Source organism: Ailuropoda melanoleuca, chromosome 9, assembly GCF_002007445.2.
Source record: "Ailuropoda melanoleuca isolate Jingjing chromosome 9, ASM200744v2, whole genome shotgun sequence".
NCBI classification, from domain to species: Eukaryota; Metazoa; Chordata; class Mammalia; order Carnivora; family Ursidae; genus Ailuropoda; species Ailuropoda melanoleuca.
Window position 1 is genome coordinate 93,542,863 of NC_048226.1, and position 26,172 is coordinate 93,569,034.

Genomic DNA, 26,172 nt, shown 5'->3' on the forward strand with positions numbered 1-26,172 from the left:
AAAAAAAAAACAACAAAGAGAGGCAGGGGCACGCAGTGGGGAGAGAACAGACCCAGAAGTTTCAGATTCCTGTTTCTAGCTGGTGTCCCTCATTGGCTTTACGACCTCCGTGACTTGGGACCAGATGCATAACGATACATTCCCTGTTTGTCTCAGAGGCCTGTTTTCAAAGTAAAGCATTCAGAGCTTACGATTTTTGAGGAAAATGTATTCTATGTGCAAACCACTGGGATTAGTATATTACAATTATATTCTCATATAATCTTATATCAACCCTACGAGGTAGAATCGGTTATTAGCATACCCATTTTGTAGGTGAGAAAATGGAGACTCAGAGAGTTAAGTACATTGCTGAAGGTTGCATAGCCACTAAGTGGCAGAGTTGGGGTTTGAATCCTTCTCCCCCACTCCAAAGCCTATAGACCTGTAACTGCTACCATTATGGGATGTGATTATGTAATTTTGGAGCCTTTTGAAGTTTAAAATAAGGAGACATATCAGATGCCACTTAAACACTCAGATCGTCACTATGCACAAATATACTCTTACTTTATACATAATCTTAACAGGGTTAGGTTGTCTGTTTTCCGGGACACACGGAGGGCAGAACAAATTGAATCCGAATGTTTAAAGGGGATTGAGGAAGGGGCATTGCTAGGGCACAAAATAATTCCTTCAGGTGACAGAGGAGAAAGGAGTCCTTCCTATTTTGGAATAAGCGCCCTCACTCTGAACTTGCTCCCTCTTAGTTATCTCGGGGTGGGGGGTGCTCATTCGTCAGTTTCAAACCTGGGGGCTGGAGGGTGGGTATGTTTCTCTGTAGGATCGCCTTGTCTGGTTTCATCTTCATAGCCCTGGGATGGATTGCTGTTTGCACGTCCGACTAAAGAGTTCTCCTCTGTAACTAGAAGCCATCTAGATACAGAAGGTAGGACCCCAGCTCTGACAGCCAGCCAGAAATACCTAAATACAGGAATTCTGGAAATGGCTAGATTTTGACATTTGACTTATATTTTGCCATGAATTCAGTTCAAATTCAAAACCAAATCAAAGTCACACTGCAAGACTGAGTGCCTGGGGCCATTGTGTTAGTATGTTAACTTCTTTCTTTCTCCAGTGCAGAGAAGTCGGAAGGGTGGGCTTTGGAAAAAGATCTGGGTTTGAATTCTGGTTCTCCCACCGACTAGATGAGTAGCATGACTTTTTCATCTGTAAAATAGGATTGCTGGTAACTATCATTCTGGGTTTTTGGGAGGATGATATCGATAACAGAGGCACAGAGTAGGAACCTGATACCCACGAACTCTTCCCCCTCGCCAAGTCATTTTATTTCTCTTTCTGCCCTTCGACTACATGTTACCGTCCCCCCTTATTACACATCACTTCATATGTATTTCTAGGTTCTCGGGGTTTGGGGCTGTTTCAGGGTTTCTCAGGGTTGATTACCTCCCCGTTTCCATGGTGATTTCTCAGCGCTATGTTTCTATTTCTGCTGTAGCTGAGAGTCTTCCTGTTTTGTTTTTCTCCTTTTCTGGTTACTTTTTTTGAAGTGCATGCAGACCAAAGAAAGGTGGACCAGGATCCAGGGCAGGGCAGGGAAGCTGGCAGGGCCTGGCTCTACCGGGGAAAGAAAATCTCCCCAGTTGATGAACACCACCGCATTCATGGTCTGAGTCTACATGGAGATGTCCTATTGGCCACAGCAGGTAAACCCCGGGGGGCGAAGCCTCGTATCACGCTCCAATGCAGAATAAATTCTTGCCCCTCCAATTCTTTAAGTCCTTGCACAGCCTGACCCCCACATAGCAGGCCCCTCGCTGCATTATTTAGGGTCTACTCTCCTCCAGGAGACTGGTACCTTTGGGGCCAGGGATGGGGTTTTATACGGAGCCAGCCACAGCGCCCACCCCAGATCCCAGCAGGGCATAGGGAAGTGGCATCGATACACTTTAGGCACTTCATCTGCTTGAGACAAATAAGGAGCACTTCCTATACTTATGTAAGGCAGCATGCAAAATGCTGCACATGATAATCTCAAATGAGTCTTCAAAACAGCCCCATTCAGGTGTTACTATCCTATTTTGCACCCGAGGAAGACCTCTAAGTTCAGGGAGACAAGCGACTGGCTTAAGGCCGCATACTGAGAGTCAGAGGCTGGATTAGGACCCTAGCTCAGCCGGTCCTCACACCTGCATGGTTCCCTAGCCCAGCACACAACTTCTCCAGGAATGACTTTATGCAGGCAATAATGGAACTGGGGGAGATCCTGGTTTGCATCAGGCAGAAATTGAAAGTTTTGGGGCGCTGGGTGGCACAGCGGTTAAGCGTCTGCCTTCGGCTCAGGGCGTGATGCCGGCGTTATGGGATCGAGCCCCACATCAGGCTCCTCTGCTGTGAGCCTGCTTCTTCCTCTCCCACTCCCCCTGCTTGTGTACCCTCTCTCTCTGGCTATCTCTATCTCTGTTGAATAAATGAATAAAATCTTTAAAAAAAAAAGAAATTGAAAGTTTTGTTTTGTTTTTGTTTTCATAATAATGATCTCTGTGAAAGAGATATACGTGAAAGGCATTAAAACCACTTGGCTTGTCAAATCATCTTCTCCAGCTTAGTTTTTAATTAGGTGGTCTTTATTAGGAATCGATTCGTTAGGAATCACCATTTTCTGCAAGCAGCTGTTGGTTCATTTGCTGCAGGGAAGACCAGAGGCCTTGTAGGTCAGCTTCATGGCAATGAGAAATGCCAGGTAGTGGAGGGGAGTTAGAGCGAAGTGTTGGGTTACCTGCTGTCCGTGGTAGAACACGGCAAGGAGGAACACGGCCATCAGGAGCAGTGACGCCTCCTTGGTCCCCAGGAAATCTCTGTTGAAAGAAGAAAGGCAAATGGGGTGAGGTTACATCCATGGAGGGACCTCAAGGAGACTCATTGGGAGACTGGGCTCAGAAGGGAGCGGGGTAAACAGAAAGGAGGGAGTATTTCCTAAGCACCAACTAGGTGATAGGGGCTGCTGTCTGAGGGTTTCCACATGGCCTGATTTGGAAATCAGTTGATTCTCCAGGGTATGAAGTCTCTTTGGTCGCACCTGGTGGATGAATCTAGAGTCTAGCATCTCAATAAGGCACTCACATTGATTAAAAAAAGAAGAAAATCCCCTTTGCAGAACACTTCCGGACTTCAAAGAATTTTGTTAACTTTCTCATCACAAAAACCCACATGAAGACCAGGATCCCTTCCTTTTTGTCTAGATGTTATTCTATTTAATGGACAGGTACATGGGGCTGATGATGTGGCTGTCTCTGTTCTAACTGCTTTCACTTACATTCTTAAATCAATTCTATGAGTTGGACGCTGCTTTAATTCTTCCATCAATGTTTTAAATTCTTATATCAAGTCCATGAGTCAGGCACTGTTATAGTTCCCATTTTAATTCTTGTATCCTTTAATAGAGCCTTTGTTCCCTATGCATCATCTCCTCCTGGAATGACACCCCTCACCCGCCACCAAATGCTCCACTCACAGTCCTTGTTGGGGCACAAGCTGAGGGATCGCTGGTCTGGCCTGTCTTGGGCTTTCCCAGAGATCATGCTGGAGGGTAGCTGAAGATGGGGAAGTGGGTGCTTAAACACTGATGTGACTTTCCGTCATCCAAGGAATTCAGTTCCAGGGAGACCCTTGTTTGATTCCAATGTTTTCTCTGTTTCATTTCAGCCCAGCACGAAGCCATTCTCAGGACAAGCTAGGCCAGGAGGCCAAGGGTTTGGAGGAAGCAACAGTGGACTTTGAATACGGACACAGGCGATTTGAGGAAATAAACAGTCCCCTTGACAGGCTTCCAGGGGCTAATGAAGAAAACTCAGAATAAAAATGTTTTAGACAAATTGTCTCTAGGGATGTTGGGACTTGCTCTCCATTACCTTCTGTTCTTCCTCCACCTTTCTTCATCTCGGGGGCTGCCCCCTCATCCACTCACCCCTGTGCTTGAGCCTAATACAAAAGCAAACCTACGAGCCAGCCCTCACCACCCCAGTATCCAAATAGTGTCTGTTCTTCCACCCAAATACATCCCCAGTCCCTCCACTCTCTCCGTCTCTACCACCAGCACCTGAGTCCAGTTCAGTAGCCCCCTGCATTACCCTCCACCATCTATTTCCAACATGGTCACCGGAATATTCAGTGTCACTAAAACTGGTCACGTCACTCTCTGTTTTATTGTTTCCCAATCACAAGCACACATATACTCAGTAGTGACCTAACTCTGATGAGGCTTCAGGACACAAAGGGGCCATCAAAGAGGGGATGCAGTGTGTAGGTGGCGGGGGGAGAAAGAGTGAACACTGATATGGCTGCATCCAGGTGCTCTCCAGCTTTCCCTCTTCTCTCCTCACTGGAGATGAGCAAGACTAGCCCTGGGCTCAGGAAATGGGGTCATGAACCCCGCTGCCAAGCCCAGCGTCTCATCTAGCTTTCTGTCAAAGACCCTCCCAGCTGATCCAGGGTGGGCCCAGTCCAGATCTGCAGATAGAACAAGAACTCAGGAATGGAAACGTGCTTTCCCTTGGGGAGCTCTTGTGCGTACTGGGATCCAGGGGACCAGGATGTCTGCAGGCTGGCACAAGATTCAGATTTGTGAATCCCTAGTTCCATCTGCTTTTCCTTGGAGATAAGATGCTAATAATAGATGGTAGTCATTATTGTGTCTGTCGTCTATAGCCCCAGTGAAGCACATAATTACTGAGCGCTACCGTGCGCCAGGCACATGCTAGGATGCAGAGAATGAAGAAGGCACATTGTCTTTGCCCTCAAAACAGTCCAGGAAAGGAGAGAACCAGACGGATAGATAAGTTCATAACACAGTACGCTCCATTGTAAAAGTACGTCCTTGTTGCCATGGGAACACATGGGAAGGGAAAGTAACCCAGGATGGGTGTTCTGGGAACACAGGAGCTGAGTCTTCAAGGTTGGTAAGACTTCAGGAGGAAAAGACAGGACAGGCTTTATAGGTATAGGTATGGGGCATGTATCTTGCTTAGCTAGATGGTTGGAAAGCTGCTGACACTTTTTCTTGCTCCTGGTGGTGATGCTTGAAACAAAGCCCTCCTTCACACATTCTTCCACCTCCCTCACCCGCTCTCCCAGGCACTTCTGACATCCTTTTCTTTGTGACGTAGACGACTTCTGGAAGTCCAGTAATGTATCACTCACAACACACTTGCAAGGGAAAACACACATACCTCTGGAAAGTGGTGGTTGACCCAACATAAAGAGCTGGCCAGATTCAGAATAAAAGTACGAGGAAATTATTATGAACAGTTTCTTAGTCTTTAAGCTCTATTTCACCTGGAAAAATTATGGCCGGAGTCAAGACTGCAAAATATGCGTAGAAAGTCAGCCAGGCCAAGGAACATCCAAAAAGAACTGTCATTTGAATTTAGAAGGATTTTTTTTTCTCTGATAGCTACTGTGAGTCTTTGAAGAACTTCCAAGAGAGCCAAATGACCAAAATGTGTATGAAATTACAACACTTTGCTTGATTATTGGGTGGCACAGACTTAAAACCAGGGACATTTTGAACTAATATATTTATAATAATGAAATCACAGAATTAATACGACCATCTCTCTATGCTAACAGAAAGGGCACATAATTAAGTGAAGACACGTAGAATAATGTCAATTCTCGAGGGCTATAACAGTCTTTAGAGAGCATCTTACCTGATGTCTCATAAAAATTAATGTTTAATTTGAATGTTACTCATTACAGAAGTATTTATGCTAATTGTGATAAATCTGGAAGCTAATACAAATCCGCAAATAAGAAAATAAAAATTGTCCTTACGCCTATCACCCAGAGAAAAAATAATGGTTAATTTTTAGGAGCCAAACAGGGGCGTCTGGGTGGCTCAGTGGGTTGAGCATCTGACTCTTGATTTTGGCTCAGGTCATAATCTCAGGGTCCTGGGATCCAGCCCCGAGTCAGGCTCCACACTCAGAGGGAGTCTGCTTGAGGATTTCTCTCCCTACCCCTCTCCCTGTTCCTCCCCCAAGTCATCCTCTCTCTCTCTCTCTCTCTCTCTCTCTCTCTCTAAAATAAATAAGTAAATCTTTTAAAAATATTTTGGAGCCAACTAAATGTCATTTCCTTTTCCTCCATGCAAAAATATGTTTACAAATTTAGGACTGTATGGTTCATACTATTTTTGTAACCTACTCCTATAGTTAGTATATATTATGAAAATAATTCCATGTAATTAAATACTTTATAATGCAAGTTGGGTGGATCCATTCTATTCCACCCTATGTGTATAATAGATAATGTATTATCCCTTGCATGGCTTTTATTTTACAGATTTAAGATCGGGGACCAGGGAGAAGCTACTTGCCCAAGTTCACACAGCTGATTCTTATCAGAGGCCAGATGTGCATTCATATCTCAAGCACCAAGTTCAGAGCTTTGGCCATTTGTCACCTGATGCCAAATCCCTATTTTAGCTATTAGCTCCCATTTCCCCTTCTGAAACTCAAAATAAACCAGACAGTTTGGATGATGCTTTATTCTGTTGTCACGCTAATGACTACATTTGCTAAGTGCTGATCTTATGCCATACCTGTAATAACACTTTACATATATGTTCCTCTTTAATTGTCATATCAACGAACAAGATACTATTAGCCCTATTCCAGGAAAGAAGAAACTGAGGCTCGGTTGTTCAATGACTCATTCTAGTTCACCAATCTAGTGAATGGTGAAGCCTGGCTGTCAATCTACATCTCAGTGATCACTTTCTCAGCAGCTACTGAGCCCTCCTATAGGCACTTACTTGTAATTGCTTGCCCCTAAGGTCCTTGAAGATGGAAATAATGTCATATTTATCTGTGAAATCTGCAGGTCCTAGCAAAGGTGGGACAGGCTTATGGGATGGGGAACACTTGGTTTCAGGGTGATGGGGAGCAACAACCATAGAGGTTGTGGAGAGATGACACTTAGCTTGCTGTGATTCAATGGTGTAAGATGATTCCCAAGGAGTTAATGCTTCTTTCGGTCAGTCATTTATTTAATGTTTCACTCAACAAATTTTTAATTAGACACCTGCTTCCAGATACTCTATTAAGTGCCAAAATTCAAGCATGAGTAATGGACCTTGCCCTCAAAAGCTCCTACTCCAATGGAAGAGGAAGACATGAAAATTAATGTTTGCAACACACAGAGAGAAGGGCAATGATTAAAGATGATGTGCACAGATTAGAGGATGAGAGATGATCAGAGAGGGCTTTACTGTCCTTGAGTTGGACCTTGAGAGGGATGGATTGGAAGTAGTGAGGGAGATGGATGCGTCCGGCAGGGGAATGTGCAGACGCTCACTGGGTAGGTAAACAGCATGGTTTCCCATGGCTAGAACACAGGATATATATGTGCTGGTCTCGGGAGCTGCGGGAGGAAAGATTGGAGGAGTCATGGGGGCCAGACCAGGGAGACTTGTGGAGTCCTTGAGAAGCAGATTGAATTTTTAGCTTCTTAGAGGCAATAAAGAACCCCGTAAAGGTTTTTTCTAAAAAAATTTGTTTATTTTTAGAAAGAAAGAGAGAACAAGTGGGGGATGGGAGGGAGACAGAGGAAGAGACAGAATCCCAAGTAGACTCCCTGCTGAGTGTACAGACTGACAGGGCTTGATCTCACGACCCTGAGATCACGACCTGAGCCAAAATCAAGAGTCGGATGCTCTACCAACTGAGCCACCCAGGTGCCCTGGAGCCCCTTCAGGGTTTTAAAAAGGATAATGAGTCGACTCTGATGGCTTTCAGAGGGGTGCATCGAGAGTGGAGGCTGGGAGATCAGTTAGGTAACAGCAGCCCAGAGATGAGAGTGAGGATCTTTCTAGATCTTTCTAGAACAGCAACATTTATGGCATGGAGGGGACATGTGGGATAATAATTGTTAGTATTAATCAAGTGCTTGCTCTATGCCAGGCCTTGTGCTAAGCTTCCATGATCACATTTGATCTCTTGGATACTCCTACAACGTAGGAGTGGTTATTACCCCCACTTTACATATGAGAAAATCTGTGCTTTGAGAGATCGTCACTTTTCATAAATTCTCTTTGGATCACACAGATGGCTGATGGCAGAGCTGGGGTTTGAACCTCAGCGCCTTAATTCCCAAACTTGTACTCACACGTGTTGTGATAGAGTGCTTCCCTACAAGGCATGTGGAGGAAGATAAATCTCCAGGGATTGATAAGATACTGAGGGAGAGGATGCCTCTCCTGTTTTGGGCTCAGCGTCATCTGCTGAGACATGAAGTTGTTGTGCGGGGGCCTCCGGAGCAGACTGGGAGATACTGGTCTAAACTATCCGGGACCATCTCGCTGGAGATGTAGCCAGGCTGCCTGTGGAAGGTTCTTCGCACTCTGCGTTACAGGGGTACCTGACCCCCAGGTACAGCCAGCGGAGTGCCACTGAACCAAGGTGAGCTCCTAAAGTGTGGGCTAACTCCCCGACAGCACGAGCAGGCTGCGGCTGCCAACTGGACGCACCATAGCCACTGACCTGCTGATTTATAATGCAGCAGACGAGAAGGCTGGACGAGCTCTTTTGCTCCTTATTAGTTTAGTTCTGTGGATAGCAAAGTGTGAGTCAATACGAGACTCGCCAATAATTGACCTTGAGTCAGGAAGAAGCTGAGAAGAACAGTCCAAAGTCAGCAGCAGTGAGCTTGGGATTGTGTTCACGTTCACAGCCCTACGAACAATTTCACTACAAGCTCTTCCTGAAGACCTCAGAACAGAATTCAGAACTAATAAACCTCTCTCCGCAGAAGGAGGGAGGGGCTAGGAATGCACTCTTACTGATCACCTGCTATGTACCAGGCACATATGAGCCTCACACAGCCCTGGGAGAGAAGATAGTGACGGGCAAACTGCGGTCCAGAGATGGGAAGTGACTTCCTAAGGCAATGGACTCCGGATTTGAAGCCAAAGCCCTGGCCGGTTCGTTTGATTTTATTGTTACCACAAATGTGGCTTAGTTAGTATATCTTTTCGAGTTCTGTTTGGCCATGGAAACACCTGTTGCCACTAACCATTTTACTTAATTTGAAGCTGTTTTGACTTTCTTTGAACCCTGGGCATATCGGGAAAGATTCTTCAGCTTGACTTGGAGGAAGTGTGTGCAGCATTGACAAAGGCGGACTTTGGAGCCAGGATGACAAGTCTGACTCCAGATCTGGTTGTTACTGGCCATGGGCACCAGGAAAACTGTTTAACCTTTCTGAGCCTGTGTTCTTTGGGTGGTTGCTGTGAGGATCAAACAAGGTAATGTATACAAAGTGTCGGACGCACATGCATAACAGACACAAATTAACATCTAGAATTTATAAAGAACCCTCCCAAATCCAGTAAGAAAAAGGCAAACAACCTAACAGAAAACCAGCCAAAGGATATGACCTTGACCGTTCACCTGAAAGGAAATCCAAATGGTCAACCAACAAACAAAAATGCATAAACTTACTCATGATCAAGGAAGTACCAATGAAAGCAATGAGACAAAATTCACGCCCATAAATTTGACAAGAATTTGAAAAGTCTAACAAGGGTAGGGGTGGGAATAAGGAGCAACAGGACCATTGCTTGTGAGAAGGAAATTGTTTCAAGCACATTGGAGAGCAACTTGGCACTGTGCAAAGTGGAAAATACAAATATCTTACAATCCAGCAAGTTTGCTTTTAGATACAAGATGGAAGACTGCTGGTGATGGGTAGTAAGGAGGGCACGTATTGCATGGTGCACTGGGAGTTATACGCAACTAATGAATCATCGAACTTTACATCAAAAACCAGGAATGTACTGTATGGTGACTAACATAATATAATAAAAAAACATTATTATATAAAAAAAAACAAGATAGAAGTTCCAGGAGACATTTTCGATAATGGTCACTGAAGAATTTTTTTTAAGTAGGGAAAATTGCTAACAGCCTGAATGTCTGTTATTAGGTCAGAGGATAAATATATTTTGGTACCTTCATATTATGCAATCAGAACACATTACAGCTGCAGACTGTGAAAGCAGTCTGCAGAATTACATCTGTGAATATCAACCTATATGCATCTCAGAAATGCAGTACTGCATGATGCCGAAACAATTTTATAAGTAATGTATAATATAGACAAAACTAAATATATATAAAAAAACATGGATGAGAAGGATACACTTAAGTGCATTAGAAATTGGCTCTTTGTAGAAAAAGAAGAAAAAATTAAAAATAAATAAGTAGGTGATGGAGATTAAGGAGTGCACTTGTGATGAGCACTGGGTGCTGTATGTAAGTGTTGAATCACTAAATTGTACACCTGAAATTACATTAAACTGTATGTTAAGTAACTGGAATTTAAGTAAAAACTTTAAAAAAATAGAAGAATCCAAAAGTGAAAAAATAAAATAAAATAAAATAAAATAAAATAAAATAAAATAAAATGAAGAATTAGGGGCACCTGGGTGGCACTGTTGGTTAAGCTTCTGACTCTTGATTATGGCTCAGGTCGTGATCTCAGGGTTGTGAGATCGAGCCCCAGGTCAGCCTCCACGGTCAGCGTGGAGTCTGCTTGAGATTCTCTCTCTCCCTCTCCCTCTGCCCTTCCCACTCTTGCTTTCTCTCTCTCGCTAAAATAAATAAATAAACCTTAAAAAATGCAGAAGTAAATATAACTCATTATTAACATTGTTTATTTCCAGCAGTTGGTTCATAGATGTTCATATGATTAGTATCTAGCACATTTTCTGGGGCTTTTTGGACACTCTCTGCCTCATCTTTTTCTCCTTCGGTGGGCCCCTTCCTGTGGCCTCAGTTAGCCCTGTGCTGCCCACACCCGAGGCCCATCGCCTCTGCCACTTCTGGCCCAGGTGAAGCTCCATGTTGCAGGCGTGGGGTCTGGCTTGCCCGCGGGGCTGTGTGAGGGGCCACGGGCTGTCATCAGGAAGTTCATCCAGAGACCGAGCTGTGACTCACGAGAGACAGGAAAGGTATGGAGCCAGTGGAGAAATTTCTCTCTCTTTCTGCATCCTGAGCTATCTTTCCCCATTTCACTGCCCATCCAGAGACATTTCAACTGAGTGGTTCCTTTCTTTTTCCTTTTTTTTTTTTTTTGATTTCTTTCTTTTTTTTTTAAAATTTTATGTGTTTATTTGAGAAAGAGAGACAGCACAAGCAGGGGGAGCGGCAGGCAGAGAGAGAGGGAGAAGCAGGCTCCCCACTGAGCAGGGAGCCCGGCGTGGGGCTCCATCCCAGGACCCCAAGATCATGACCTGAGCCGAAGGCAGACACTCAACTGACTGAGCCACCCAGGTGCCCCTGAGTGGCTCCTTTCAATCTCTTCACGACCCATGTGGCCACAAAACCACGTCAGCTTGCGTTTGCCTCCCGACCTCTTCCCCTCCCTTTCACTGCCCTGGAGTTGTGCTGGCCTTTCTGCTTTGTCTCCGACTCTGTTCCAAGAAATCTAGGCTGAGACATTATTTTTTGTACTTGGCTGTATTTCATGAGTAGTCCAGTGCAAGGAGCATAGTCAGTGGTCCATGCACAGTGGCTGCTACTAGTAATAGCGTCACAGCCAATTTAGAATCAGACCCTACGCATCTCGGAGCTGTTAAACCGGAAGAAATCATAAATGATCAGGTTTGGAGGGAGGAGACCGGAGCTACTCTTTAGTTACTGTTCACTCCAAACTTTAAAACTGAAAAGGAGGGATCTTGCCTAGACTTGTCAGCTAGCGAGCGCTTGAGCTGAGAAACAGAAGTCACTATCCAACGGTCCCCAAGTGCTGGGGACGCCATCTCAATCATCTTCCCAAGGGCTCTATTTCCCGCTGGGAGTTGGGCACTTTCTGAGCACGTGATGGTGGGCACTTACTCTCCACTGTGGTTCAGGTTGTCGTAGCGCAGAAAGAGGCCCGCGTAGACGGTCTCGGTGAGCAGGGCATAGATGGCGATCATAATCAGCAGCACGGCCAGCTTCAGGACAGAGTTCAGGCGGAGGAAAACCGCACAGGTCACCATGGCCAGCACCCCAGTGAACACGAAGTACTGGAAACAGAGAGAGGCCAGGTGGTCAGACCCAACAGCGATGTGGGAGGACCGCTCCCCCAGCACGGGTGCCTGTGGGTCTCCTGATGCAGGTGGCGGCTGCGCACTTCGGTTTGGAGACCTCAGGCTGCCCTCAAGTTCAACAGGCCTCCAATAGAACTCATCACTTCCTTACCGCCTCCCGAGCCTCTGTTCCCTGGCCTTTGGGGACCATTTACACCAGCCTCAAGCCAAAGAACCCTCGGTCTCTTCTTTGCTGCCTTTCTCTTGCCCACACTCCACGGCCAGGCCACCCTAAGTCTGTAGGCTCCACTTCCGAGAGCTCACATCCAGGCAGCCCCCCACCCCCGAGCATTTTCTGTCCTGGTTCCAGAACAGTTTCCGACAGCTCAGTCTGCTTGCAGCCCCCAACCCCCACTGAACACACACGGTCTTTCTCTCTCCAGAATTTCTCAAACACAGACCTCATCCTGCCACGCCTCAGCCTGAAGGCCTTTCGTGGCTCACCATTCCCTCAAATGGCGTCCTCTCTGAGCAGGAAGCTCACGAGGCCAGCACGGAGCAGATTTCCCTTCACTTTCCAAACCCAACACATGCTTCCGTCTCACGGTCCACCTGCATCTCGCACGGCTGTTTCCCGACTCTCCTGGGCCTCCATGCTCTGTATCCCGTGGCCTCTTGCTCAGAGCGCATCCATGTGACTAAGCCTCGCTTCTCGGACAAGCGTCCTCTCCTCTGAGAAGCCTTAGTGAGCATTTCCAGGTGCCCTGGAAAGTGCCTCACTCCTCCCTGGCACTGCCCACACCCAGGAGAAGATCTGTCTCCTTGTAGAAAAAGTAGCTGTCCCAAAGGCCAAACTGGCCCCACTCAAGCTGGAACCCTGGTGCGGCCGCCGCAGCTCAGTCCTCCCAGCTAGATGTCAGCCTTTTGTAGGAGGCTCCCCAGCCTCTTTCCCTTACAGAAGCAGCCCACTGTATCATTCTGGATGGCAGGTTTGGATTTGGACTCTCCAGCGGGAAAAAAGAATAAAAGTTGCGTTATCAAGGCCCACTTGGTTCTCTTGTAATTTTCAAAATAACTGGCCAAGATGGGAATCATAATTCCCACTTTACAGGCGAAGAGACTGAAGCTCACAGAGCTTAGGCGAATTGTTCAAATTCCCACAACTGGAAAATGGCGCCTAGGCCACTTGGAAGCAATCTGTCCATGTACGTGTGACTGCAGTGGGCACACTGAGCTGGATAGTCCCTAAAATCCATGGCAGGCCCCTTATGCATGGCTCTTTGTAGCAACTGGCTGTCTCCTCTCTCTTATTACAGAAAGACAGTTTCTGGATACACAGAGGAGACCTCAAGAATTTCTAGAAATCTCCGAGCAACTCTGGAAGACCGTTTATTGAATTCCTAAGTCAAACCAACTCGTTAATGTACACTTTCAACAATGATATCAAAAAATGTGGACAGCACCCTGATGAGACCCCACAGAGGGCCAGGCCCGTTTCCTTTATCCTGCATGTGGTGGACTCGGGAATGAATAAAGCAGGGTCCCTATCCCTAAAGACCCCTGGGTCTGTACCCTTGATTTTTGTCCTTTTTTCTTAGTAAATCCAATTGCATCCACGTCTCAATGGATGATGAGCTTTCTTCACTCCCCTTTAAGATCTTTCCTTGGCAAGATTTTCAGGTAACTCATCTTGATGCCTTGAAGCCATCATTTTAACAGACAGAAGTGGGTAGACCCGAAGGGTCTTGTTTCATTGTTATCTGCATCATAATGAAGGGTTGTGCATGGTTTTGTCAATGCAAATTACGAATCATGTATTAAATCAAAGCTGTCAAGATGATTATGCCCTTGAGCAAAACTTTATGAGGGCACAACAGTTAAATTTAGGAAGTGTAATAAGGATTTGCTGAGTGGCTGTTGCAATCAAGGCATGTTGCTAAGCATTGGGAACTCCAAGGTGAGAGCTGGCCTGGACCACATTCTGTGGTCTAAGATGTGAAGATGACATGGAGAGACCAATGCCAACATCCTGTGGGATGTGCTCTGTCAGCAATGTGATCAAATGTGATGAAACGCAGGGGCAGAAGGAACACAAGTTTGGAGGAGGATTTATGGGACAGGTGGATTTGAACTGGATGTGAAAGATGGATAGGACTCACATGACAGAAAAGGGGTAGGAAGAACATTATCGGAGGATAGAATGACATGGACTCAAAGGTACAAAGGAACACATCTATAGAATGAATGCCTTGGGTATATCCAAGAACCACATAATTAATCATAAAGAGAGCTAGTAACATTGGCAGGCAGGTATGTTTCAAATGAGTTGCCCTCCTTCTTTGTCTGCCAAGACATCTGAAGTCATAGTATTTAAATACAGTCCCACGTTTGCACAATGGATTGATGTATCTTTTTCTTTTTGTTGCCTCAACCGACTGTGTTAGTGTGCTCTTGGCAGCGCTGCTGTCCCCCTCCATTCCACTGAAAGGAACCACCTTGTTCACTGCCTTGCACAGTTGAGGGAACTTTCTGCTTTAAAGTGTAAGGTTGAACCTTATGGTGATGCTGTAAACCATAGGACATCGAAGGCACGAGACCTGGATGAATAACATCAGGAGCTTTCCCTCCGTCTCTTTTCTAGCTTGAATGAGCTGGGAGTGGGACCAGGAAACGGAGAGGAGCAGGAAGCTACGGAAGTGTTATGACTTTGCGAAAACCTCTCTTTCAGCTGCCTCTGGACCCATAAATTGCATATTTCCTATAACTTAGGAGGATGCTGGACCCAACACAATGACTAATCTCTGTCAAAAGACCAACAGTCTCTGTGTTCTTTTAAGTGAGCCCAGGAACTCGGAAGCTCCAAAGCTTCTTGAGTGCCCCCGGAATGGGCCCTGAGCATTGGGGGGTCAGAGGTGTGGCAGGGCAGAGATAGGAGGCAAAGCCACCTTGCAAAAACTCTCGTTATGTTCTGCTGCGAAGTCTGTGCTTTATTTATTCTGTAGTCCACGAGGAGCCACAATGGGTTTCCGGTTTGTAATGGAGTCAACAGATCCGTGCTCTAGGATCTGGTGTGGTGTGGACAGGTACAGGATGGATTGTAATTCATGGCAAAAAGCTGAAGGTTTAATGACAAGTTTGGGGACTAACCCAATAGATGGGGCAAGAGACACATCTAGTTTTACGTGAAGGTGGGGAGAAGGAGGAGTCAGACTGGCGCTAAGAATTTCCGCAGGGGTTCATCGATTAACTAAGAGAAAAACCCAACTACCAACCAATGAGGATGGGGAAAGAGAATGCATTTAGCTTTAGGCTTCTTAAGCTTCAGGTTTCGAGGATGATTCAGGAAGGACAGCTCATGGCAACCACAGGTGTGAGGCTGAGCTTCGGAAGACAGAAGGGTCCAGAGACACACATCTGACATAGTTCAGTTGACCCCACAGCTGTGGAGACTGCCCAAGCAGAGCATGAAAAGTAAAGGCAGAAGATACGAGACTAAAATGTAGAGACTCTGATGTTTGAGGGGCTGTGGAAGAAGAGAAATAAGAACATTGATTAGGGATTGTTGGGAGTGTGAGAGCACAATGAGGAGACAGGAGTGGAAAAACAGGTAGCCACCCCCAAATAAAAATCTCCATAGACAAAGATATTCAGAGGAGCCTTTCAAAGGCAACATATAGAAAATGTTTTCAAAATAACAACACTGGAAAGCAAGATATAAAATTTGATATGCACTATAATCACAACAATGCTAAGAATGGACACAGATAGGACATGGCTTTGGAGTGGATTATTTTCTTCTGTAAAAGTCCTTTAATCTGATCATAACACTGAATATCAAATGAAGCAGTGGGTCAGAAGTACTGTTCTGCAGAGAGTTCCTCTATTCCCGAGAAGCCTGCATCCCATATCATCATGGGGTTCTCTACATCTTCCTAGTTTTTAATGATGAAAAATAGTACAGCCAGGATATGTATGAGAAATGTTAGGAACCGGGCAGTTTCCACCAATCTTTAATAGTGAACACAGACAAGCTATGCATTCTAAGGGGATAAGAGACCCAATCATGATACAACAATTTCGACTAGGAAAATAAAAAATTGACTGCCCCAAAGAGCTCTAGCACCTTGGTCTCCAAGTTAGGAGAAGAGAGGTGAGAGGCATTTCAGTAGCGAGGTTGACATGTGGGTAGGAGAGGAGGGACAGACACTGAGGATGTGCAGATGGGAGGCAGCCCAGGCCCTAGATGAACACTAGGTAAGGTGAGGGGATCAAGTGGGAATGGCAATGCCTGCGTATCAGGGGTAAGATGGTGAAGGTGGGAGTAATAATGATAACCAAACATTTGCTGAGCATGAATTCTGTGTAAGATACTTTTTGAATGACTCCGTATGTTTCCTCTTACTTAACTCTTAAAATAAAATGATCCAAGGACAGGTACTATTCTTTTACCCATTCTACAGAAGAGGGAAGCCTCTATGACACTTTTCTGCTTCCAAATAATCAAGATTTTCTTCTCTCGGATGATACGTTGACTTGGGAAGTGACAAATAAAGCAATTTCTTCTAAGGCTGTACTGAAAAAAAGTTGGACTCCCATGCCATGGCAAAAGGTTCAGAGGAGCAAGAGCCGATCGTGTTTGCACGAAGCATTTTGCCAACTAAACCATACATTAATATTCTACAATTGTTGAATGAGGACCTACTGGGCACCAAGAACTGTGCCGGGCTGGAAGGCACCCCGCCAGGGTCAGGACATTGCCACCAAGTACTATAAATGACCTTGGCAATAGGTGAACGTTCTCCTCCTGCAAGAGGAGGAGGAGGAAGCCTGTCACACCGTGGTAACGTGAAGAAGAACTTGAACTCCACCCCACACAAGTCACACACACTGGGCTCTCAGCCCCCATTTGGTTGAGGCCAAGTCCCCTGGCATTATAAACTCACAGAAAAAAAAAGAAGAAAGACAGCTGACAATTTTCAGAAGTCACTGTCCTTCAAAGAAAGAACCCAAACTTTCTGATTCACACAAAACCTGGTTCTTGGTGGTAACTCTTGGTACCATCAGTGCCGTGAAGTGCACGTGAGCCAAGGACAGAGGCTTCTCTGCTTCATCCCTGAGTTTCCCCTCCCCACACGGTGCAGGAGTGACGGTGTCAGGAACTGGGGGTCACCACGGGTGTGGGTGGAGATGACCAACCTGACGTTCCCCGCTCTTTACTGGATTGTGTGAGGCAGGGGAAAGGGGCATTTTCTATAGGCTGGGTGCTCTGCTACAACCTGACTGTGCTTTGGCTTATTCTAGATCCTGGTTTCCATGACCGGCCTTATTTTCACCCTACTAGGGGAAGCATGGAGAATGTTCTCTAGTTTAGTATAGCTGTTAGCTTAGAGCTGTCAACACCGCATTTAAAGTCCATAAGTAGATGTGATGTTTATCTATGACTTGGGTTGAGGACAGATAAACTATTCTAGATATTTCCTAGAAACAACTAAATTCCCAGTCAATACTTTAACCTCACAATCCTTCCTGGAAAGACATACCTGTATTAATGAAATGTACGAATAATGACTATCCCAGGAAAACTGTGAAGCAAAACCTAATCAAAGAACCCATACAGTATCTATTTCTTATGGAAAGGCATCACTACACGATATTTTTTAAAATGTAGGATGATGCTTGTCTTGGCAGTGCTTACTGGCCGATTCAATGCAGTCACTTGCAAGACTATGTCCTTGTCTTGGTTGCGCTTCTTTGATGACTGAGCTCAGATCTTTGTAAATTATCATCACAGTCCAGTTAGAAAAACATCAAAAATGCAGTCTGTGTTTGATTCCTGAACAGTGATGTACAGCCAGATCATGCCTCTCAGTGACTTCCATAAATTAAATGTGCTTCCAGGGGATAGCTATTTGACATTGTGAAACATACATCTAGGAACTATACGCTGTCAGCTAAGGATGATCAGCAAAGAGGAACATAGTGAGATTGTTGGAATGAGTGTGTGCCCTCCAAGGCCACTCCCTCAGCATGGGCAACAAGTACAGGGTCTGGAAGGATCTGGCTCCCTGAGAACAATGCAATGCAAGGTGGTCACCATCTTGGAAACAGTTGGTGAGGCCAGGAGAGCACGATCATGAAAGGGAAACAGGCTATGAAAATATGGCCTGTTCAAGTTTTTAGTCATACCCTGGACACAGGATTATCTAGATAGTCTCATGTTTGAATCGTAGAGCCTTGAGCATTCAAAAAATTTGTTACGGCCCTATCTTCCTTCAACTCAGATCTCCACTTGGGCAGGCACTGTTCTCCCTTAGTTACCAAAGCCTTCAAGAAAGAGACAAGAAAGAAGCTAATATTAATGAGTGCTTTATGGGTGTCATCTCTATTTATCACCCCAACAATCTTATGAGATAAGTATTATTAAAAATCCCCTTATAGAGATGACCAGGTAGCTCACTCAGTTAAGCAACCGACTCTTGGATCTTGACTCAGGTCTTGATCTCAGGGTTGTGAGTTCAAGCCCCATGCTGGGTTCCAAAAAACAAAACAAAACAACAACAACAACAAAAATAATCCCATTATACGGATAAGAAAACTAAAACTCAGAGAGTTTCAGTGATTTGTCCCAGGCTACACAGCAAGTAAATGGCAGAAAAAGAGCCCTCGCTCAGCCAAGGTCACCACACAGGCTCCGCCACCCACACCTGTTCTGTTTCCCATGTTCTGTGAATGTCCTTAAAGACTTGAAATCTAAGCTTCAGTAAGGTGAGGCTTGTTGGTTTTTGGATCACCCTGTGCTTTTATGGCTTTTGCACTCTTACTGGGGAAAAGAGATTCCAAAAACTGATTATCATTTGGGAAAAAACACATCGATCTTCTTTATATATTTAGCGGTAACGTCTAATTGGCTCCGTGCAGAAACAAAATTAGCTCGTGTAACAGCCCTCTGTTCAACCTGAAAAAGTTCTGAAATTACTGCAAAGCCGTTTGACACTCCTTCGTTTGAATGTTTTGGTGGGCCTGCTGCTGCGGGAGCGTGGGAAAATCTAATTTTATCCTGAACAGCAGCTGGGGATTTCTGAATACCCTGAATAAAGTTTCTTCCAAAACCACTCAGGGGTCGGACTCCCACCTGAGGAGTTAACCAGAAATTCAGGCACCAGTTTTTACCGTCCACTTTTGGAATTAAAAAAAAAATCTGCCTATTTGCTTGACCACGGATTCTCTTTTCTTTTCATTGTTTCTCTTCCTCTTTCTGCCTCCTTCTTGCTTTTTCTCCCTCTTGTCTTCCCCTTTCAATCCCCTCACCTTTCTTCTCTGCTTTTCATCATGACAGCTAATATTTAATGAGCAAAGACACAGATAATGACACCCCTATGGGAGATCGGCTCTCAGGGACACTTCAAAACATTAGCAAGCTCTAACTGCTCCTGCAAATACAGTTGACAATTTATTCAAATGTGCCAGTGCATATAATAAAGGGGCTCGACTCTAAAATGAAGTTCTTCCTATCGAGCCTGCTGAGAACCCAGTGCAGGTGTTTGAGATAACGACACCCTGGGTTTGCACGTGTGATCTACATTAGTTTCGCAGAACCCCTCCCCCACAGACAATTCCTCACATCGTAGTTGGAATGCAGCTTTTTTCACTGTCATTTACTGTATCTTCATCCATTTTGAGTAACTGGCAAGCTCTGGTTCAAGACTAAATTATACTCGATCCCATATATTAGAACAGCTTCTTACGCTTATACCACATCAACCATGTTTATATGAAATGTCTATATCTCATGCTTTCGGACTAAGTCCTGTTTCTCACGGGGTGAAGTAGAGAGGTCAGATACACAGATGAGGAAGCAAAAGCTCAGAGAGATGAAGGGATTTGGGGACACACGCGTGTGAGTGCTGGGAGGCATTGTGTGCAAATTAAGTCTTTTACAAGATCTGAATGTTTAATTCCTTCTCGTTCGGTGGACAAATCCCTAGGTAGGGAGGCACAGCCCTGTATGTCAAGACGGCAACTGGTCAGTCAAATCAGGCTGTGGGTGGTAATCATGATTGAAAAAGTCCAGATCCCCATCTTTTAGGCCAGTGGGATTCTTGCATCTGGGGGGATGTCAAGAGTTGACAAACTCTGTAAAGGGTCAGATAGAAAATATTTTGGCTCAGTGGGCCCCACACCATCTCTTGCAGCTACTCAACTCTGCCAATTGTGCTATCAAAGTAGCCCTAGACGGGGCGCTTGGGGGTTCAGTCGGTTGAGGAGCTGACTCTTGATTTCGGCTCAGGTCATGATCTCGGGGTCCTGGGACTGAGCCCTCATCATGGAGTCTACTTNATCATGGAGTCTACTGGAGGACTCTCTCCCCTTTCCCTCTGCCCCTCCCCCTGCCCATGCTTGCTCTCTCCCTTTCTCTCTAATAAATAAATAAATCTGTACCCAAAAAAAAAAGTAGCCATAGACAACTGGTACTAAATGGATGTGGCTAAGCCCCAATAAAACTTTACTTACACAACAGGTAGCAGGTAGAATTTGGCTGGAGGTCACAGTTTGTGGGAGGAAAGTATTGAAACTTTTATTTATTTTATCTCTTTTTTAAATATTTCTATGTTTTGAATATGTTCCATAATGTATACCATACATTAGCACAGTGATCCAGGAATATAACTTAGAGATAAACGGGTATCAGTGGTGCAGGCTCAAAACCTTCTCACAGGAAATCCTAAATGCATCATGGCTGACATTTAATGAGCAGATACTTTGCGCTAGATGTTACACTGGACATTTCGCAAGGATTAATGCACTGAATCCTCACAACCGCCCTCAAGGAAGGTACTACTTTCCTCCTCGTTTTATAGATAAGGAAACCGAGGCACAGAGATGATGTTCTGTGATCCAGAAGCCACTTTCTTAGGACTGGGAAACCCATAAGTGCTGTGGTCCTGAGTTTGGGAGTTTAGGTTTGGGGTCAAGGGTATACACTCTTTTAGAGTGACGTGGAAGCCCAGACGAATAGCTCACAAACACCAACTTCACGTCAGATGACACGCTGGAGCTCCGCATGTGCAAACTCATCTAGGTAGGCACCATGATGACGTGATATTCCCTAATTCCACAAAGCCATGTGAAGAAGATACTATTTTTCCCACTTTACAGACAAGGAACCTCAGGGTCAGAGAGAAGAAGAGCTAACTCAAGATTCCACTGCTAGCAGGTGAAGGGGCTCAGCAGGGAGGGAAATCCAGCTTTGGCTACCTCTCCACAGCTGACGGGTGGCCAACTCATTGCCTTATGCGACACCCCTCATGCCCTCCAAACTGAGACGTTCTCAGGGAGCTGGTGTCCCACAGAGTCCACGAAATCTGTGCTCTCTTAGTACTTGGTGGGAAGATGTCCCCCAACGAGAGCTAGTCCCATCCTGCCCTGGACTTCCTTAAGAAAAGCCTAGTTCCTCCCTAGGAATGGAGGACCAAGCCTGGATACAGAAGCACAAGGTCAAGAACAAGCCAGGTAGGGTTTGAACTGCAGTTCCAAGTCTCGAGAACTGAATTAAGAAGAGAAGGACAAAAAGAAAGAAGGAAGGGAAGAAGTGAGGGAGGATGGAGGGCAGGCAGGAGTGGTGCTGGGTGGCACTGAGCAAGTTACTCTCCGGGCCTCTGTTGCATTATCTAGAAAATGGAGATGCCAACCGTCTGTGCCCCCTACAGCTGGAGGACTGAATGATACCGTGTGTATCAAATAGACACTCTATACCTTGTACGGGGCAGGAGGCTTTCTCTCCTTTTCAGAACGTTTTTCACACCGATTCTGGGGCCCAAGTGAGATAACACAGAGCCTTTCCCCCACCCAGATGGTGGAGGGGTCTTAGAGGACAAGGATCTACCCGGGTTCTTGGAGTGTGATGTTGGCTGGGGTCTGCTAGGACATCCCGGCTGTCCTTTCTCCTGACCCAGAACTTCTGCCCCTAAATGTAAAGTTCTGGGCTATGGCTAGCATAGCCTAAGACTATTCTTTGCCCAGTGCCTTAGGCTGACCCCAAGGCCCAGGGCCAGATCTGTAGCTCTGTGTCCAAGGGAGGGTGAGACTTACATAATGATGGTGGGTATCTGTTGGGAAACCTCCTGACCCCGTGGTGCTGCTCTTTGCTTTAAGTTTAGTTGTGGTTTTCTAGGTTTGTGACTCACTAGCTTCCTTCCTTCCATCTCTCCTTCCCTCCTTCCCTTCTCTCCTTCCTTCCTTCTTCCTTCTTTTCCTTCCTCCCTCCTCCTTTCTCTTCTTTCCTTTCCTTTCCTCCCTCCCTCCCTCCTTCTTTCTCTCCTTTCCTTTCCTTTCCTTTCCTTTCCTTTCCTTTCCCCTTCCTTCCTTCCTTCCTTCCTTCCTTCCTTCCTTCCTTCCTTCCCCTCTCCCTCCCCCTCCCCTACCTTCCTTCCTCCTTTCCCCCTCCCTCTCTTCCTTCTTTCCCTTCTTCCGGAATGCAGCAAACACCATTTGAGCCATAACTCTGCTCTACACTGGAAACAACAGCACATTCTGCTCTAGGATTTTGAGATGAGAAGGGGAAATGAGTAGGGGAGGGAGGCAATAAAAGGGAAGAGGAAAATGGATAGAGGTACAGGTGAAGAAGGAAGAAAGAAGGAGGAAGAAGAAGGGAGAATCGGGAAAGGCTAAAAGTGAGGGTGGGAAGGAGGCAGGGGAGAGAAGGAAAGGCAGAGAAGGGGAAGGGGGAAGAGGGGGAGCAGCAGGAGGAGGAGGCAGAAGAAGGAAGCAGGCCTCTGGAACGCTTTCCGAGACCCTCCAACCAGTCGTGTTTGTGTGCAGCTGGCGGCGGTCCCTAGGCCCAAGTCTTGCCAAGGGGAGCTCGAGAATAAATACCTCTGGGTAGGAGCAGATATCTGTAAACACAGCTGAGGAATTGAAAGCCAGGTTCTTCAAGGGTATCGACTTGTCAAAATCACACCACAGCTGCGGATTAAAAAAAAAAAGAAGAAGAACAACAACAACAACAAAAAACAAAACAACACAACAGAGGAACAACAAAGTCAGTGTGAGTGCTGGGAACAAAGCAGTGCGTCCTCACTGCTGAGCTTCGGCAAGAGCCTGGGCAGACCAGACCTAACAGGCGGCTTCATTCCAGAACGGAGGGGCCAGCTGGGATCTGCTCTCTCATCTTAAAGAAGGTACTGGCTCAGAAAGAGCTTTTGCAAGCCAGCCCCGAAGCCAGGCTAAGACAGCTCTCCGGGCCCCGTCATGTAGGGTCAGGGGAGAGTGCCTGTGGGGCTCTGAAGAGAGCCAGATGGCACGAGAAAAGGTCTGGGGTATGCTCGCAGCCTGTCTCCTCGTCCACAGCTGGGAGGATTCCGGGGATCTGACGGGCACATTGTCCAGAAAGACTCTTAGCATGGGGCAGGGGAGCGGGGGGAGGCCTTCCCTAGGCCAGAAACTGCTGCCGGTTTTGCAGTGCTCAGGAAAGAGAGGCTACCGGTGGCGGAATGCCTCCTCTGTGCCAAACACTTGGGACAAAAAAAGCCTCACAACCACCTTGTGGTGTAGCTACTGTTTTTATCCCCATTTTACAATAAAAAAATATGAAACTCCGAGAAGTAAAGTAACTTGTCTAGGATCACCGAGCTGGTAAGCAGTCGAGCTGAGATCTGATGGCAGGTCTATCTGACTCCAAAGCCTCTGATCTTCCTGCTGCACCCCAGGGGCGTGGGTGGCCGAGAGGTAACCCTGACCTCGAGTCACTGAATTTATTTCCAAATCCTGCATCCCGGAAATACCTGATTCGTCAAGACTTGAGATCGTGGCTACGCCTCTGCAGGCCATGATCAATGAATGCTCTTAAGCACTTCCATTTTCAATTGCAATAATCCATAAAATATTCATTAGATGATGACTTCAGTTAGAATAGGATTTTCCTTTTTCTTTATCCCCTAGAATCCTTTCCTACAAGGCCAACCACAGAGCTTGCAACACAGACTCCAAGTAATTACTGGGCCATTCTGGACAACGAATTTCTGGCAGTATAAGCCTCCTATTCACAGGATGACAACGGTGTGAGTTCCCAGTTTGGGTCCCTGAGCACGTGGAGACCCTCCCTCAGGCCCAAAGGGCACAATGATGGGTTCAGCCACAAGAGGATGCCTCCACCAGCCCCTCTCAACATTCCAAGTTCAAAACGTGGAATCAGACAGATCACTCCTAAAATCTAGAGGAACTAAGTAAGCCATGGACAACACAGACTGTTTGTATATACACAGAAAATGCTGTCGTTATCATGTTACCATTGTAGAGAGAAAATGAAATCATTAAAACATGGATCGCCAAATTAAAAGCAGTGATAAATATGGCAGCTGAGTCATCCAAGTTCAATGTGTCATACCCAATATGAACTCTTAGAAAGGCATAGGCAAGAGCTCAAGCTGAAGTGCAATTTACTTACTCATTGCATGGGAATGGTAATACCTACCTGTAGCACATAGTAGGTACTCAAGAAATGACAGCTCTTTTATTTCCATTCCACCCACCCCCACTCCCAGAGATACAATTTAGCATTTGAGAATGAGTGTGAGTTGTGGAGTCAGACAGACCTTATTAGCAAGTTATTTCATGTCTCTGAGCCTCAGTTTCCTTAGCCATAAAGTGGGGATAAGGAGACTTACCTCACCGGGTTTATGTGAGGATTTAATAAGAAAAACCTGTACAGCTCCTCCTTCAGTGCATGGCACATAGCAGGTAGGTACTGAATTAAAGGGAATTCTGATTCATAATTATAACTGGTTGGCCACTGACAAAACAGAAATTTTAGGGTGTTTACGCTCCTTTGGAGCAGATAACCTCCCCCACTGGGAAAGAGACAATTTGCCACCAGTAAAATGTGCAGCTCTGACAGTAGCCGCATTTCTGTTCTCTGTCTCTAAGCTTGGGGCTGCACCAGGCACCTGAAGGTAAGTGGTACCAAGGAAAGCAACGCAAGAAGCTGCAGGCTCCATAACCCTTCTTTCCTGCCTGCACGCGAGAAGCCAGAGGCATGATGGGTTTGGAATGCTTACGATATTCAAGATGGCGCCCAGGAAGTTAATCAAGATGGATGCAAAGATAATGACGTTCCGGGCCAAATAGGTCTCGTTAATCCAACAGCAAGTTTTCCGGAGGACAAGGGGCAAACACTTATAATCCTCCGCCGTGGTGATGAGGACCAGAGCCGAGTGCAGCATAATCAGGATGGAAAACTGGATGGCCATCGGCATCAGCCTGCAGGGAAACCCAGAACATTGGGTCACATGGCGACAATAGTCTGATCTCCACTCACTGGGCAACACTGGTAATCACATTCATGACTGCCCTTCCCCACCCCCGCACCCAATAATTCTCTAAAGCTCTGTTTGTTCAAGAAAAATCAGCAGGAGACATTTTTATTACATCCATCCCTAGAACATTCTATTGAGAAACTTTGAAACGACCATGGTTGATTTATTGTTCCTGCCTTTTTTTTCTTCTTCTCCTATCATCATCTTTCTCACTAGGCAGCTGCTGCCAAGGCAACACACCACTGGAATTTTATCTCAATACCCCAGCTGTGGGAGGGACCCACATGCCCTTTGCCCTTCGAGGTGGGTTTTATGAAACACTCTCCCTCTTGGTCTACTCTGATGCCAAGAACTGAACTTGGCACCTGTTCCAAGTTGCTCGGTTTGCTTAGTGATTACCAAGGTTTGCAGGGAATATACTCTGTGGCACTTGAGACATGGGTAAGGGTGCAATTTGAGTTGTAGGTAAGAACTCATCCTTGCCCAAGGCTTCAACATCACTCCCAAGTATACATCTTAGCTTCAAGGGCTCACCAAAGCTCTGTCCATGGTAGCCCGTCTATTGGACACCTCTGCTGGGTGTCAGGTGGTTTCCAGCAACGTGGTGGTCTCAAACCCCATCTCTGGAGGCATCTTTGACTGCTTCCTCTCCTTATCAACCAACCTCTCACCAGGCGTATTGCTTCTTCTTGGGAATTCATCGTTCATTCTCTGTTCTCTGTCCAGTCATTCGTGTCTCATTTCTCTACCTCTCTTTCAGCCACCCCACTGTTGCACATTGAAGGGTAC

The 26,172-nt window shown here is 45.9% G+C and overlaps 1 protein-coding gene across 1 annotated transcript in view; it reads right to left on the minus strand.

The window, feature by feature from the left end:
* ADCY8 (adenylate cyclase 8) overlaps positions 1-26,172 on the minus strand; it is a 266,226-nt gene that overhangs the window by 32,013 nt on the left and 208,041 nt on the right. The window contains exons 10-13 of the mRNA XM_002917618.3: positions 25,126-25,327; positions 22,946-23,035; positions 11,898-12,070; positions 2,780-2,858 (exon numbers count right to left, since the gene is read on the minus strand). Of these exons, the coding sequence (XP_002917664.2) occupies positions 2,780-2,858; positions 11,898-12,070; positions 22,946-23,035; positions 25,126-25,327 (544 nt within the window). The remainder of the gene's footprint in view (positions 1-2,779; positions 2,859-11,897; positions 12,071-22,945; positions 23,036-25,125; positions 25,328-26,172) is intronic.